Source organism: Microcaecilia unicolor, chromosome 1 (genome assembly GCF_901765095.1).
Source record: "Microcaecilia unicolor chromosome 1, aMicUni1.1, whole genome shotgun sequence".
In the NCBI taxonomy this organism is placed as follows: domain Eukaryota; kingdom Metazoa; phylum Chordata; class Amphibia; order Gymnophiona; family Siphonopidae; genus Microcaecilia; species Microcaecilia unicolor.
In genome coordinates, this window is record NC_044031.1 from 186,370,563 (window position 1) to 186,388,368 (window position 17,806).

General features: G+C 42.4%; 1 protein-coding gene across 2 annotated transcripts in view; it reads left to right on the plus strand.

The window, feature by feature from the left end:
- RELCH (RAB11 binding and LisH domain, coiled-coil and HEAT repeat containing) overlaps positions 1-17,806 on the plus strand; it is a 447,561-nt gene that overhangs the window by 240,682 nt on the left and 189,073 nt on the right. For both annotated transcript variants that reach the window (XM_030203226.1, XM_030203234.1), the window contains exon 19: positions 2,941-2,989. In XM_030203226.1, the coding sequence (XP_030059086.1) occupies positions 2,941-2,989 (49 nt within the window). The remainder of the gene's footprint in view (positions 1-2,940; positions 2,990-17,806) is intronic.

Here is a 17,806-nt window from a genome sequence, read left to right on the forward strand (position 1 = left end):
AGCCCCTAGATCTTTAGTCTTCACTCCCAGTCCACGAAGACTGCCAGCATCTCAGGTTTTGGGATAGCCCTAATGAAAATGCATGAGAGAAATTTTCATTCAGTCAAGGTAGTAGGCACACAAATCCCTCTGATACATCTTTATCAGGGATATCCTGAAAACCTGACCCATTGTTGGCACTCAAGGACTGAAAGTGAACTGAAGACCAAAATGTTAAATATTTTTTCCCTGTCCCTCATACAAACAGCTTAGATGCCTTCTACATCTCTCTGAGTTAGGTCTTAAGACCAACTCAATTAGGGTACACTTTAGTGCAGTTGGTGCCTATCATTCTCAGGTAGAAGGTAAACCCATCTCTGTACAGCCTTTCATTCACTTTATACTGAGCTTGTTTCTATTGAAGACTCACATCAAACCACCCACAATGTCAGGGTACCTTAATGTTCTTAGCCTGCTGATGAAAGCTCCATTTGGGCCACTTAATACATGTCATCTGAAATACCTGATATGAAAGGTTTAGGTTTTGATGGTGTTGACATCAGCTTGCAGATCCCCAGAATCTAGTAATTGATCCACTTTGTTACCAGTAGGGTAGTTGTTTTCACCAATAGGGTAATTCTACACATACATCTAAAATTCCTTTTCAAGATAGTGTCAGAGTTTCATCTTAACCAGTCAGAAGTCCTTCCAGTATTTGTTTTCTCAGACCTCTTGCCCACAAAGACAAAAAGCACACCACATTTTAGATTGCAAGAGTGTCTTGGTCTTCTATTTGAATTAAAGCTCATAGAAAATCCACCAAGCTATTTGCTTGTTTTAACACTAACAGGGTAGGGGCTGCTGAAGGCAAACTGACAGTTTCCAATTGGTTAGCAGACGGCATTCCCTTCACTTTTGTCCAAGCAGACCTATGCCTGAAGGACCATGTCAGCATCAGTTGCCTACTTCAAATCAGCCTCTGTAGAAAAAGATTTGCAGGGCTACAACATGGACACATGTCCACATATTCACCTTGCACTTTTGTCTAGAACAAGATTACCAAAGTGACAGTAGTTTGGCCATTTGGTCCTCCAGAATTTGGGAATTAGAATTCAACTCCATACCCCTAAGCCCATTTCTTTTAATTTTAGGCTTCCTTAAAAAAAAACAAAGATTTTAAAAACATAATGGCTTGTTGCCAGCAAAATCAATCTATCTGTTGCAGTGCTTCTAGTTGTTATATTCCATTTTTTTTCTGTTGAAAACAGCCTTTGGTTAGGGAGTCCATGTTGTGAGGATTGCAGCATCCTGCTTTTCATCAGAGAAAAACAATACCTATAGCAGGCATCTGAGGAAAGGGAAAGGGGATATGACTTGATATACGGCCTTTCTGTGGTTACAGTCAAACAGATTTACATATATTACATACAGGGGCAATGGAGGGTTAAGTGAATTGCACAGAGCCACAAGGAGCTGCAGTGGGAATCGAACCCAGTTCCTCAGGCCACTGCACTAACCACTAGGCTGCTCCTCTACTCCAGCATGACAGCAGGATGCAAAGCCTTGCATAATCGTTTACCTCCTCAAGGAGTTGAATTCTTCTTAAGTTTGTTGTGGACTATTGTGGTCTTGTGTGACAGTGGCAACTGAGGTGGCATGCATGCATAGTTGAACCGTCTCAAAAGTTCTGTAGTTGGTACTGGAGACAAGTTCCTTCACATGGCTTTGTTGGATGAAGTCATCCATGTTGTGAAGATTTTGTATCCTGCTGTCCTCGGAGAACACCTACAAGTAATTGTTTATGTAATCTGCTTTTATGGTAATGTAACAGGAAATGGTTTTCTTTCTAGCATATTTGTATGAATGTATGTATAACTTATGTTTCTAGAGGTACCAGCAGACTGGACTACCATAGTTATGTTTATCAGTCTGTCAAAATCTGTGCACACACACACACATTCACAACTGTCGCAAGCCTATTAATGAGCAAAAAATGGAAAGGCCATATTACATTTGCTCTTCATGATCTGTATTGGCTCCCAGTGGAAGCCAGGTCAAAGAGATCCTCTATTCAGCGTTTAAAGGTGTATGTTATGCTATGTGTAAAGGTTCTCTCAAAAAGGGCTACTCAATTTTCCTTGGTCTAAAATTCATTTGTCGTCTTCATGCTCTGTCCCTTCTCATTCTAGGCCAGTTTTGTGGAACAGCATGCCTAAGGAGCTGTGTGACCTTAACCTACTTACTGTTTAGGAAATGTAGAGGAGTTCTCTTACTATTGTGAATAAAATTGGTTATGGATTGATAGTTTTCAATAATGTTTAGTATATATGTAGATAAGAATTTTTTCATTATTGATTATCTGTTATGATATTGGTTTTTAATCTGGTCAATTTTTTATGTCGTGCATGGATTTATTGCTGTAAACACACACACATATATTTTATTTATTAGGATTTATTTACCGCCTTTTTGAAAGAATTCACTCAAGGCGGTGTACAGTAAGAATAAATCAAACATAAGCAATAGACAATTACAGCAGTAAAAATATTCAAATTATACAAAGTATGGCATAGTATACTAACAATGCCAATACAATTCATAATAAAACATTTTAATAGACAGCGTAGGATATAAACAAAGATAGAATATATATATATATATATATATATATATATATATATATATATATATATACACACACACACACACACACACACACATATATATATATATATATATATATATATATATATTCAGACTCACCAATATTTGTGGAGGGGAAGGGAGCCAACAGCCCTATCTAATAGACTGATCTACATTATACTTAAGTTGCTCTGTAATTGTGACATTTGAATAATGCAGAATTTGAAGGTGTTGCTGTTCATGTTTTTACATTTACTGTGAGTAAATGTGGTTTGAAATGTTGCATACTTTAGATTCATTATTTATTTATTTTGGCAGGTAAAACCACAGTTTCAGGAAATCTTAAGGTTGTCAGAGGAAAACATTGGTAAGAAGCAAAATGTAAAGACATATGTTCCTTATCTGAAAGATACCAATTTTGGGTGATTGATAACCACCTGGGTAAGGTCCAGATTGGTGAGGACTCTAGCCTACTTCTGAATATTGGTAACATGGCCCAGGAAGCATAATAAAACCACTAAAAGGATATTTTTCCTCAAAAGCAAAGATTAATTGTATCTATTTCACCTGCCCAGTAGTATATTCCTAGGTAATTTGAGACTTATAAAATCATATAGTCCAGGTGCAAGTATTCTTGCATCTTCCCAATATAATAGTGTAGTTTTTTAGATACTTATTTGCAGCCTGGTAGATAATGGTAGAATGAAAATCTAGCTGAACAGTAAAGGGAATATGTTGAACGGTTTTTTTTTCCTCGAGGACAAGCAGGATAGCAAATCCCCACAGCATGGGTGATGTCACAGATGGAGCTTGCACAGGAAACTACTCCAGTTAAGAGATAGTGAAGCATTTGAGCTGTCTCACCACCTATGCATGCCATTTCCCACCTACCACTGTTACGTAGGGCCACCTCAGTCTTTATCGTTCCACATTACCAGAGGTCATGTTAAACATAACATTTCCATTTACACTAAATTTTGTAAGTTTTTCTACTTGATTATATTGCTGTCCTATGGTACTTTTTCTTAATAGTACCTTAGGTATATGGCTTTTTTATGTTTCCTTTATTTTTTTGTTCTCAGCCCATTGTAGGTCTAGATCAGGGGTGGGCAACCTCTGCCTTCGAAGGTCACAAGCTGATCAGGTTTTCAGGATTTCCACAATGAATATACATGAGATCTGTTTGCATGAGCTGCTTCCATTTTATGCAAATATATGTCATGCATAATCTTTGGGGAAATCTTGAAAACCCAACTGGGTTGCAGCCTTCGAAGACTGAAGTTGCCCATACTTGATCTTGTAGATTGTGCACCTTGGGCTTCCAGTCAGGATTTTTTTATTGTCCCAAATTGCAGATAAATGCGGACAAGTGGACACAACACAGGCTGTGTTTCGGCAATTCTGTCTTCATTAGGGGTCCTTAATAAAATATAATCAAAAAACATTTATGGACATTAAAATGTACAATGTGATATCCAAAAAATTAAAAGGAGGATAAGAAAAGTTATCCTATATAATAATTTGCACCTCCAACATTCCATGTCTGGATGCCTGGGTTCATATCATCCATTCCCACTCATTGCCCTGCCCTCGCGTCAAAACGTAATGACGTCAGAGGGTGCAACAATGAGGGGGAAGGCAACGCTGGAGGCGAGATGATGTCAGGAGGAGAGAATCGCGGGACATCAAGGGGAGGAAGGGGAGGGCAGGGTAGAGGAGAATTGATGGATGGGATGGGAGGACAGTCATAGGTGCCCCGTATAAAAGGCTTAGCCTCCCCAGCCCAACCGTGACCTTCTCCTGGCTGCTGCTCCCCGAAACGCAGGGCTGCCTTTCCGCCCTCAGCTTCCTGATCGATAGCCCTTCTCTCCGTTTCCCCCCCCCCCTTGCGCGTGTTTAACCCTTTTACTTTCAGACACAGCAACGGCAGTGAAGAGGACACCACAGCGGGCTCGCCTCCAGCTTCTCCCTTCCCTCACACAGTGTCCCGCCTTCTGTGATGATGCATTTCCTGTGTCCGCGAGGGCGGGACACTGTGAGGGAAGGGAGAAGCTGTGTTGTCCTCTTCATTGCCGTCGCTGTGCCTGAAAGTAAAAGGGTTAAAAGCGCGGGGGGGGGGGAAGGAATGGAGAGGAGGGCTGTCGGAGCTGATGGAGGGGAGGGAGAATCGCTGGACTTGGATGGGAGGGCAGGGAGAGAGAAGAGATGGCTAGAATTGGAGAGGAGGGCAGGGGGAGAAGAGATTGCTGGAGAGGAGGGGAGGGCAGGGGGAGAGAAGAGATCGCTGGAGGGGAGGGCAGGGGAGAGAGGAGAATTCCTGGACATGGATGGATGGGAGGGGGAGGGCAGGGGAGAGAGAAGAATTGCTGGACATGGATGGATGGAGGGGGCAGGGGAGAGAGCAAATTTGCTGGATATGGATGGAGGAGAGGGCAGGGGAGAATGGAGAGTTGCTGGACATGGATGGATGGAGGAGAGGGCAGGGGAGAATGGAGAGTTGCAGGACATGGATGGATGGAAGGGGAGGGTAGGGGAGAGAGGAGAATTGCTGGACATGGATGGATGAGTGGAGGGGGCAGGGGAGAGAGGAAATTTGCTGGATATGGGTGGATGGAGGAGAGGCCAGGGGAGAATGGAGAGTTGCTGGACATGGATGGATGGAGGGAAGGGAAGTCAGGAAAGAGATGCACATGGATGGAGGGAAGAGAGGAGAAATGCTGGACATGGATGAAGTCTGTGTACTCTTTGTCTTTTAAAAAATACTATAAATAAAAATCACAAAAAAGAAAGATTAAAACAAAAAAAAAATAGATAAAACAATCCGTATCTCATACCCCTTAGTCCTTAGTGGAGCTCATGATCTAGCGCGGGGGGTAACAGTGCAAGGGCCGCTTGATAACATTAACATAGTAGATGACGGCAGAAAAAGACCTGCACTGTCCATCCAGTCTGCCCATCAAGACAAACGTGTATACCTTACCTTGATTTGTACCTGCCTTATTCAGGGCACAGACCATACAAGTCTGCCCAGCAGTACTTCCCGCCTCCCAACCACCAGTCCTGCCTCCCATCACCGGCTCTGGCACAGACCGTATAAGTCTGCCCTCCACTATCCTCGCCTCCCAACCACCAACCCCTCTTCCACCCACCTGCTCCGCCACCCAATTTCGGCTAAGCTTCTGAGGATCCATTCCTTCTGCACAAGATTCCTTTATGCATATCCCACGCATGTTTGAATTCCGTTACCGTTTTCATCTCCACCACCTCCTGCGGGAGGGCATTCCAAGCATCCACCACCCTCTCTGTGAAAAAATACTTCCTGACATCTTTCCTGAGGCTGCCCCCCTTCAACCTCATTTCATGTGCTCTCGTTCTACCGCCTTCCCATCTCCGGAAAAGATTTGTTTGCGGATTAATACCTTTCAAATATTTGAACGTCTGTATCATATCACCCCTGTTCCTCCTTTCCTCCAGGGTATACATGTTCAGGTCAGCAAGTCTCTCTTCATACGTCTTGGAACGCAAATCCCGTACCATTCTCGTAGCTTTTCTTTGCACCGCTTATTTTTTTAACATCCTTCGCAAGGTACGGCCTCCAAAACTGAACACAATACTCCAGGTGGGGCCTCACCAACTACTTATAAAGGGGCATCAACACTTCCTTTCTTCTGCTGATCACACCTCTCTCTATACAGTCTAGCAACCTTCTAGCTACGGCCACCGCCTTGTCACACTGTTTCGTCGCCTTCAGATCCTTGAATACTATCACACCAAGATCCCTCTCCCCCTCAGTACCTATCAGACTCTCACCGCCTAACACATAAGTCTCTCTTGGGTTTCTACTCCCTAAGTGCATCACTTTGCATTTCTTCGCATTGAAATTTTAATTACCAAACCTTAGACCATTCTTCTAGCTTCCTCAGATCCTTTTTCATGCTTTCCACTCCCGGGTGTCCACTCTGTTGCAAATGTTAGTATCATCCACAAATAGGCAATGTCACTCACAAATATATTGAACAGAATCGGCCCCAGCACCGATCCCTTAGGCACTCCACTACTCACCTTTCCCTCCTCCGAGCGAACTCCATTTACCACCACCCTCTGTCTGTCTGTCAACCAGTTCCTAATCCAGTTCACCACTTCGGGACCCATCTTCAGCCCATCAGTTTTGAAATTGGCATTGAAGGAAGTGAACTTAGGAAATCAAATACACTAGTGTTTAACTTTTGAAAAGGTGATTACGATAAAATGAGAAAAACGGTGAAAGAAAGACTAAAAGGAGCAGCTCGTAGGGTAAAAAACTTGCATCAGGTGTGGATGCTGTTCAGAAACACCATCCTAGAGGTACAGGACAAATATATTCCGCATATTAGAAAAAGAGGAAAAAAGACCAAATGTCAGCCGACATGGCTAAGCAGTAAGGTAAAGGAAGCCATTAAAGCCAAAAAACAATTCTTCAGAAAATGGAGAAGAAAACCGACTGAAAATAATAAGATAAAACAAAAGGAATGCCAAGCAAAATTCAAAGCGGAGATAAGGAGGGCTAAAAAGGACTTTGAAAAAAAGTTAGCGTTAGAAGCAAAAATACATAAAACATTTTTTAGATACATTAAAAGCAGGAAGCTGGCTAAAGAATTGGTTGGGCCGCTGGACACAAGTGATGTTAGAGGGGCGATCAGGGAAGACAAAGCTGTAGCAGAGAAATTAAATAAATTCTTTGCTTCGGTCTTCACCGAGGAGGATTTAGTAGGGATACCGGTGCCAGAAAGGGTATTTGAAGCAGGCGAGTCAGAGAAACTAAACGAATTCACTGTAAACTTGGAGGATGTAATGGGTCAGTTCTGCAAACTGAAGAGTAGTAAATCACCAGAACCAGTTGGTATTCATCCCAGAGTATTAATAGAACTGAAGAATGAACTTGTAGAGCTACTATTAGTAATATGCAATCTATCCCTAAAATCAGGTGTGGTACCGGAAGACTGGAGGGTAGCCAATGTTACGCCGATTTTTTTAAAGGGTTCCAGAGGAGATTCGGGAAATTATAGACCGGTGAGTCTGACGTTGGTACCGGGCAAAGTGGTAGAGGCTATTATTAAGAATAAAATTACAGAGCACATACGAAAACATGGGCTGATGAGACAAAGAGGCATATTTTCAAAGCCCTTAGCCTTCCAAAGTTCCATAGAAACCTATGGAACTTTGGAAGGCTAAGTGCTTTGAAAATATGCCTCAAAGTTAGCATGGATTTAGTGAAGGCTTGCCTCACCAATCTACTGCATTTTTTTGAGGGGTTGAACAAACATGTGGACAATGGGGAGCCGGTGGATGTTGTGTATCTGCATTTTCAAAAGGCGTTTGACAAAGTGCCTACTACTACTGCTATTACTATTTAGCATTTCTATAGCCTCATGAAAGACTCCAGAGGAAACTGGAGAGTCATGGGATCGGAGGTAGGGTATTACTATGGATTAAGAACTAGTTGAAAGGAAGCAGAGAGTAGGACTGAATGGTCAATATTCTCAGTGGAGAAGGGTAGTTAGTGGGGTCCCGCAGGGGTCTGTGCTGGGACCGCTGCTTTTTAACATATTTATAAATGACCTAGAGATGGGAGTAACGAGTGAGATAATTAAATTTGCAGATGACACAAAACTATTCAGGGTCGTCAAGTCGCAGGAGGAGTGTAAAAGATTACAGGAGGACCTCAGAGACTGGGAGATTGGGCGTGCAAGTGGCAGTTGAAGTTCAATGTTGACAAGTGCAAAGTGATGCATGTGGGTAAAAGGAACCCGAATTACAGCTATGTCATGCAAGGTTCCGCGTTAGGAGTCACAGACCTAGAAAGGGATCTGGGAGTCATCGTTGATAAGACGTTAAAAACTTCTGCTCAGTGTGCTGCGGCGGCTAAGAAAGCGCACAGAATGTTGAGTATTATTAGGAAAGGGATGGAAAATAAACACGAGGACGTTATAATGCCGTTGTATCGCTCCATGGTGCGACTGCACCTAGAATATTGTGTCCAATTCTGGTCACCGCAGCTCAAAAAAGATTTAAAGGAATTAGAGAAGGTGCAGAGAAGGGTGACGAAAATGATAAAGGGAATGCAACGACTTCCCTATGAGGAAAGGCTGAGAAGGTTAGGGCTCTTCAGCTTGGAGAAAAGGCGGCTGAGGGGTGATATGATAGAAGTCTACAAGATAATGAGCGAAATAGAGCGGACAGATGTGAAGCGTTTGTTTACACTTTCAAACAGCTACAAAACCAGGGGACACAAGATGAAGCTAGAATATGGTAGATTTAAAACAAATGGGAGAAAGTTTTTCTTTACTCAGCATGTAGTTAGGCTCTGGAACTCGTTGCCGGAAAATGTAGTGACAGCAGCTGGCCTTACGGAATTTAAAGGGGGTTTGGACAGATTCCTGAGGGAAAAGTCCATTGAACATTAAGAATTTTTTTTTTTTTTGGGGGGGGGGGGGGTTGCCGGGTTCTTGAAGCCTGGATTGGTCACTGTTGGAGACAGGATGCTGGGCTTGATGGACCCTTGGTCTTTTCCCAGTATGGCGGTACTTATGCACATATTACTCATTATACACCCTTCCCAATTATTACTTATCGTGACAGAACATTTCTCCTAACGGTTCCCTTAAAAGCATAATTGCCGTTACATGATAACCTTGCTAGCGCCCGTTTCATTTGTGTGAGAAACGGGCCTAGTATATATATAATTTCAGCAAAACACTGTTTAAAACATACCTTAATGTTAACATCAGGGAACGTTAGGGAGGTAAAATTCCTAGACATAATAAATGACTGCTTCCTGAAGTGACTGGTCCAAGAACCAATGAGAGGGAGCTATTTTAGATCTAGTCCTTAGTGCAATACAGGGCATAGTACGAGACAGAACCATGTCTGCTGGGAAAGAGTGATCATAACATGATCAAATTTGAGCTGATAATGATATTGAAGTCACTTGGGAAATTACTGTAGCAGCATTTAATTTTTGAAAAGGCAACTACAATTAAATGAGGAAAGTGGTTAAAAAGAAGCTAAAAGGATGGGCCACAAAGGTTAGGATTTTAAATCGGGCATGAACGTTGTTTAAAAATACTATCGTAGAAGCCCAGACCAGATGTATTCCACATATTAACAAAGATGGAAAATAGAGCAAACAGCCAGTATGGTTAAAAGATGACATAAAATAGGCTAATAGAGCCAAAAGAACATCCTTTGAATAATGGAAAAAGGATCCAAATGAACAAAATAAGAAGCAACATAAACATTGTAAAGCTAGGATGCAAAGCATTGATAAAGAAGGCTAAAAAAGAATTTGAAGAAACACTTGCCACAGGGCCAAAAACTCATAGTAACAAATTTTTCAGATGCTTCAGAAGCAGAAAGCCTGTGAGAGAATCCATGTGAACCGATAGATCATGAAGGATCAAAAGGGGCACTCAGGAAGGTCAAGGTCATAGCAGAGAGATTGAATGAATTGAATTCTTTGCTTTGATCTTTATAAAACATGAGATAAGAAATCTACCTGTACCAGAAATGGTTTTTAAGTGTGACCATGGGAGGAACTGAAAGAAATCTTGGTGAACCTGGAAGTTGTACTGAGCCAAATCACCTGGACCAGATGGTATACACCCCAGGTTACTGAAAGAATTCAGACATGAAATTGCTGATCTGCTTTTAGTGATCTGTAATCTGTTGTTAAAATCGTCCATAGGATCTGAAGATTGGAGAGTGGCCAATTTAATGCCACTTTTTGAAAAAGGTTCCGGGCTGATTCGGGAAATTACAGACTGGTAAGCCTGACTTCAGTGCTGGGCAAAGTAGTTGAAACTATTATGAATAATAAAATTATGGAACACATAAGACAAACATGGTTTAATGGGACAGATTCAGCATGTGTTCAACTAAGGGAAGTTTTGCCACCCCAATTTGTTTCATTTCTTTGAAGGCATGCATAAACATGTGGATAAAGGTGTATGTAGATTTTCAGAAAACTTTTGACAAAGTTCCTTCTCAGACACTCCTGAGAAAATTAAAAAGTCATGAGATAGGAGGCAAAACAAGTGAAGTGACTAAATTTGCAAATGAGACAAAAAACTTATGAAACTGGAAAACTGTGCATCCAAATGGCAGATGAAATTTAATGTGGACAAATACAAAGTGATGCACATTGGGAAGAATAATCCTAATCATAAATTACCTGATGCTAGGGTCCACTTTAGGAGTCAACACTCAAGCAAAAGATCTAGGTGTTGTCGTAGACAATATGCTGAAATCTTCTGCCTAGTGTACGGCAGCAGCTAATAAAGCAAACAGAGTGCTAAGAATTATTAGGAAAGGGATGGTAAATAACACCAATAATATTATAATGCCTCTATTGCTCCGTGGTTTCGACCTCACCTTGAATATTGCATTCAATTCTGATTGCTGTATCTTAAAAAAGATATAGAAACATTGACGGCAGATAAAGGCCATATGACCCATCCAGTCTGCCCATCCTCTGTAACCCCTAATTCTTCCTGTTCCTAAGCGATCCCACATGCTTATCCCATGCCTTTTTAAATTCTGGAACAGTCCTCGACTCCACCACCTCCACCAGGAGGCCATTCCACGCCTCCACCACCCTTTCTGTGAAATAATACTTCCTTAGGTTACCCCTGAGCTTATTCCCTCTTAACTTTGGCATATGCCCCCTCATTCCAGAGCTCTCCTTCATTTGAAAAAGGCCCTTTTCAGGGTTCAAAGAAGAATGACCAAAATGATGCTTGGAAAAGAGACGACTGAGTTGGGAATGTGATTGAGGTCTACAGAATTCTGAGTGGTGTAGAACAGGTAAAAGTGAATTGATCACTCTTTCAAAAAGGGAACACTCAATAAACATGGAAATACTTTTAGAACAGGAGGAAATATTTTTTTCACTCAATGAATAGTTAAGCTCTGGAACTTGTTGCCAGAGGACGTAGTAACAGTGGTTAGCGTATTGTCTGTTCTTGAGATAGACATGGGGAAGCCACTGATTGCCCTGGGATTGGTAGCATGGAATGTTGCTACTATTTGGGTTTCTGCCATGTACTTATGACTTGGATTGGCCACTGTTGGAAGCTGGATATTGTGCTAGATGGACCATTGATATGACCCAGTATGGCTATTCTTATGCTGTTATGATGCTCGGCGCCAGTTCAAGTCCAAGAAGCGCAAGCATCGATCCCCTTCGAAGCATGGTACAAGGAACTCTGGGACATCGACGTCGCTGACACCCAAGAAATGTCAGTACTGGGAGGAGTTCTCCCCTTGTCTTCTTGGGGTGCCTATGTTGCAGCCGCTCTTTGATTTCCAATTCACACCGACAGCTTCTCAGCATGTCCCCACATAGGCCCCAGCCTCATTTTTGTCAATACCTACCTTTGACACCTGGTTCTGTGCCATACTCAGGGTGGAGCTGGCGGTTTTGCTGCAGCAGCATAGTGCTTCAGCATCAAGGGTGCTTGCGCTAGCTTCAGCACAGGGCCAGCTTTCCTTGGAGACCCGGGTTTTGCCAGTGGAGCAGCCACCAATGCCTTTGCCTTGATGGTCATCGGAGTCGGGACCATCCCATACAGTTACCCGCTCAGCATCAGGGGAGGGAACTTCTACAGAGTCGAGTGGCGAATCTTTACTTTGGTGCCTTGACAGTCCTGGATTCATTTCCAGTAGACCTAGGCAAGCAAGGACTCATTTATCTCAGGAAAAGTACTTTGAAACCAATTCCTACCAGTCATCAGAGTCTGAAGAGGAGCCAGACATTCCTTCGGACCCATCCCCTCTACAACAGAGAAGAAATTACCCACCCGAGGCGCTGTCCTTTACCAGTTTTGTTAATGGAATGGTGACTGCTATCCCTTTTAAGTTGGAAACTGAGGACGAACCTAGGGTAGAGTTGTTGACCATCTTAAACTACAATGTTTCCTTTAGGGAGGTGGTCACTGTTCCCTCCACGCCATCCTCAGATGCACAGATGAAGAACTGGGCCACCCCTCTGTGCATATGGTACCAAAATAACACAATATAACACAAGCAAATTCACTTCCATAACCACTCCAATCTTTTCCCTTCCTGTCTGAGACTCTGAGGATTCTTGGAGTAACCATTGATCGTAATCTCACACTTGAATGCCGTGTTAAGAATACAACTAGGAAGATGTTTCAGTCAATGTGGAAGCTTATAAGACTAAAACCTTTCTTCCCAAGAGGCATTTTTCGCAACCTGGTACAATCAGTGGTATTGAGTCATCTAGATTATTGCAATGCGCTGTATACTGGCTGTAAAGAGTATATCATCAAGAAACTTCAGACAGCCTAAAACACCGCAGCTAGACTCATTTTTGGAAAATTAAAATACGAAAGTGCTAAACCCCTAAGAGAGATGATCCATTGGCTCCCAGTTAAGGAACGTTCTGTGTTCAAAGTTTGCACTCTGGTTCATAAAATCATTCATGGAAATGCTCCGGCATACATGTCAGACCTTATTGATTTACCACCCAGGAACGTTAAAAGATCAGCACGCACGTTCTTGGGACTTCACTTCCCTAGCTGCAAAGGTCTAAAGTACACAGTAATACATGCGTCTTGTTTTTCTTACATTGGCACGCAGCTGTGGAATGCTTTACCACTGAATCTGAAAAATATTCACGACCTTATCAACTTTCGAAAATCTTTAAAGACTTTCCTTTTTAACAAGATTTAGCATAATAATCAATAATAGGAATTCCAACACATCACTAATTACTTGATAATCTGTATGCTTTATTGAATTGATTATATCCATTATCTTACACTTGTTCTTTATGTAGCCAATTGTTTATCTACTCTTGATTGGCGCTTGTCATGATGTATTATTGTAAGCCACATTGAGTCTGCAAATAGGTGGAAAAATGTGGGATACAAATGCAACAAATAAATAAAAAATGTGGACTCCATCTATAGAATCCAAACGGCTCCTGGATTCACAAAGGCCCAGTTGCCCCATCACTCCATTGTGGTAGAATCTTCTCTCAAGCAGGCCAGTATTACAGGGACTCATGGCTCAGCTTCCTGAGCAGGGAGGCTCGGACACTGGATTCCTGTGGGAGAAAAATGTTTCAGGTCTTGATGCTCATTTCCCGCATCCAGACCAACCAGCTCTACACGAGCCTTTAATCGAAGTCCATAAAGTCCATAGTGAAAAGTGTTCTAGATTTTTCAGACACTCTCCTACCGGGCGAGCTTCAGACCTTCATCAACTGGAGTAAAGCAGAAGGAGTGCTGCACATACCCAGCCAGGGGCAGTTTGACACTTTTGATATTGCATCCATGTTCTCTGCTGTGGGGGTGGGGATGTGCAGAAACTCATGCACGTCTCAGATCATGAACCAGCAGTTCAGGAGAGTTTGGTGGATGTTCTAAACCAAGGAGACAACCTTTTTGGGGACAAGGTGGAGGAGGTCGGGGACCTTATTTAAATAAAAAAAAACATTCTGACACCATCAAGTCCCTCTCCTGACAGCCTCCTTCTGCATCCACCTCCTCTCGAAGGTTTTCAGCTGGGCTTCAAAAGAGCACCAACTATTCTCAAGGGCATAGGTTTTCTGCTTCTTCCCATCCTTCCCAGCAGGCCCAGTCCCAGTGCTCTCACCCTCATCACCAGTGCACACAGAAGGCCCACCTGCAAGGGTTGAGCTTTTGACTAGCTCTTGTAGAGCATAGCCGCCATCCCAGTAACCATTGTGGATGAAAGGTGACCCCTTGTAACCTCTGACCGATGGATTCTCCAAATTGTCTGCCACAGTTACTCACTACATTAGTGAAAAAGACTTCCAAATTGCCTACTGAGATCGTCTTATCTCAGCCGCCTGTATAAGAAAGTACTTGGAGAGGAAATCTCCATCTTTTTGATGGCCCATGTGGTTAAACTCATTCCACCAGGGGAATAAGGGAAGAGATTCTATTCCAAGTACTTCCTGGTGCCCAAGAAAATGAGACCTGATGAAGTATCTGGTCAAAGAAAAGTTCAGGATGCTTTCTCTAGGCACCCTTCTCTTCATGCTTCAGGAACACACTTGGTATGCTCTCTGGACTTAAAGGATGCTTATATTTGCATCGAAATACTTCACAGCCACAAGAAATGGGGAAGCACCACTTTCAGTACCGGGTTATGCCATTTGCCTTGTGTTAATTCCCAGGGTCTTTACCAAATGTCTGGTGGTAATCGCAGAATTGCTACGCAGACTGGGGGTTCATGTGTTTGCCTACCTGGACGATTGGCTGATCAAGAGTACATCGAAGGAGTATGTTTGGGAGTCAATGTTTGAGGACTGTTCAGGTATTGGAGCTGCTAGGGTTCGTAATGAACTACTCCAAGTCCCAGCAACAATAAAGAATGACAACATGGGTGCAGCAGCTCATAGGTTTGTTTGCTTGGAGTGTACGCAGAATTATGGCTATGCGAAGAAAATATTTCTTCACTCAACATTTAATTAAACTCTGGAATTCGTTGCCAGAGAATGTGGTAAAAGCAATTAGCTTAGCAGGGTTTTAAAAAGTTTTGGATAACTTCCTAAAAGTCCATAAGCCATTATTGAAATGGACTTGGGGAAAATCCACTGCTTAGGATAAGCAGCATTGAATGTATTTTGCTGTTTTGGGATCTTGCCAAGTACTTGTAATCTGAATTGGCCACTGTTGGAAACAGGATACTGGGCTTAATGGACCTTTGGTCTGTCCTAGTATGGAAACACTTATGTTCTTACTAGTTAAAAAAGGCCCGTTTCGGTGAGAAATGAAACGGGCACTAGCAAGGTTTTCCTTTGAGTATTTATGTTTGACAGAGTGTGTTTGACAGTGACTGTGTGTGAGAGAGAGAGTGAATGTGAGAGTGTATGTGTATGTGAGTGAGAGAGAGATAGACTGTGACTGTGTGTGTGTGTGGGAGAGAGAAAGACAGAATGTCGATTGATTGTGTGTGTGTGTGTGTGTGTCACAGAGTAGCATTGCTGTAGTGAAGAAACTAAAATGAAACAATGAAAGAAACCATCTATGTGCATTAGTTACATAAAAATTACCAATCAACCCCCATATTGAACATGTTTAATGGTATTATAATTGCATTGTACATATAAGATAGTGTCCATTGAAATGGTGAATATTTAATGTTTGTAAAAAATATATCCCCATGGTATGGTTATGATTTTTAAAGGGTTTTTATTTTAACACATATATAGTTGTGCATACATGCATTTTGTCATAAGCAGAGTGAAAAGGAAAGGCATCCCACTGTGTAGGTCGTGGTGTTTGACAAAATGGCCGCCAAAAAGAGGATATTGTCGTTTGAATTGCTGACAGAAAAGATTCTTTTAATGTATGTAGAAAACCTATCCCCACAGTTGTTGTGTTTAATAACGTTATTATTGTTAACAGATTTATACTTTAGCAGACATCCATTTGTTTCAGTACTGGTAGTGGTGCTCAAAATGGCTGCCTATAACAGGGTTGAAAGTAGCGTGGAAATGGTGCGGGAAATAACAGCGAAGCAGCAAAGGTGTAGAAACAGAAATGAATCAGGGTAGAAGCGTGCAAGCAGATGAGCAGGTACTAAAGTAGTGTGTAAAGGTTCGTTTGTTGTTGTCGGTGGGCATTGTAGCAGTGCAATGATTATAAGACGGTGAAACGTATTGTGAAAATGGCGGGTGAAATACCGGGAAAGCAGCAAAGAGGAAGGAAGTGAATGAAATGAATGAGTGCAGATGAGTAGAAGCAGAGGAAAGCAGTATGTTCGTTTGGTGGACGCTTTATTCTGAATTGCGGACACAGAAAGCAGCAAGAAGCAGAGGGTGAATTGCGGACACAGAAAAAAATGTCCCAGCATAGCAGAGGGGGAAATTTGGACACAGAAAGCAGGAAGAAGCAGAGGGGGAATTGCGGTCACAGAAAAGAGCAAGAAGTCGGTAATATGTTGTTGTAATTTTTGAAAAGTAAGTCCGTGTAGATGAGTACAAGCAGAGGAAAGCAGTATTTTCGTTCAGTGGACGCTTTATTGTGGGCACTAATGTCCCGGCATAGCAGAGGGGGAATTGCGGACACAGAAAACAGGAAAAAGTTGGTAATACGTTTTTGAAAAGTAAGTCCGTGTTACCTTTGTTGGAAGAAAGTAAAGGAAAGCAATGTTGTTTTTCCAGCGTTGTTCGGCTCGTGTTACCCAGAGAAGGGGTGACCCCTTTGGCGTCTAATGCTCCTCCTTTCTTGTGTAGCAGTTGGCTGTGATAGGTCCATCATCCGTCCTTGCATTCCGTTGATTGGCAACGATGGAGGCGCACGCAATGAGTGAGCCGTTCGCGTGTAAGGCACCCCCCTTCTTCTTTTTGAGTTGTTTGATAGGTGCATGAGGTGTGATTGCATTCCGTTGCGTGGCAACGGTGCAGTCATAGAAAATGACTCCTCCCGACTGACGCCTTCGCCTCAGACGCTCCTCCCTTGTTCTATTCCTATTGGTGTGATGCTCATCCGTGTGTGTTGCAGCTGTGACGCTCGTCCAGGTCATGGCGGCGCACAGATGTACTGTGCTTAAAAGTGGTTACAGAGCTTCGAACATACGAACTATTGAAGCCTCAGAGTGTGGTTCAGAACGTTCAGGGTGCTTTTTATGTCCAGTTGGGGCATGGCGTAGGTCGCAGATGGGGCGTGGCTGAGGGCGGTGGTGAGTAGTCCGAATAGCCTTCCCTACCAGGAGGACTACAGCAGTTCAGGGCTTCACTGCCACAGTTGGAGGGAGCTTCAGAACGTTCAAGGTGGGATTTATTTATATAGATGATGCATGCAAATTAATCTCAAGCATATTTATTGTGACTATTTAGAAAACCGAACTGGCTATTGATGCTCCAAAGACTAGATTAAGAGCCATTGCTCCCAGGTATACTGTACATATTTAGATTTTAAAGTCTTCCTCCGTATACTTTGATGAAGATGATTGACCATTTTAGTAGTCATTCTCTGGATCTGCTCTGACTAGTCTTACCCTTTTGGAGGTGTGATATTCAGAATTGTACTTAATATACCTGTTGTACTTTTCATGCTTCCTTCTTTGTTTCAGAATTATGTATCTTCTGCTTTAGTCTTTGTTAAATAATTTGATTTTTATTTTCCGCATGTTCTTTTCCTTATTAGTG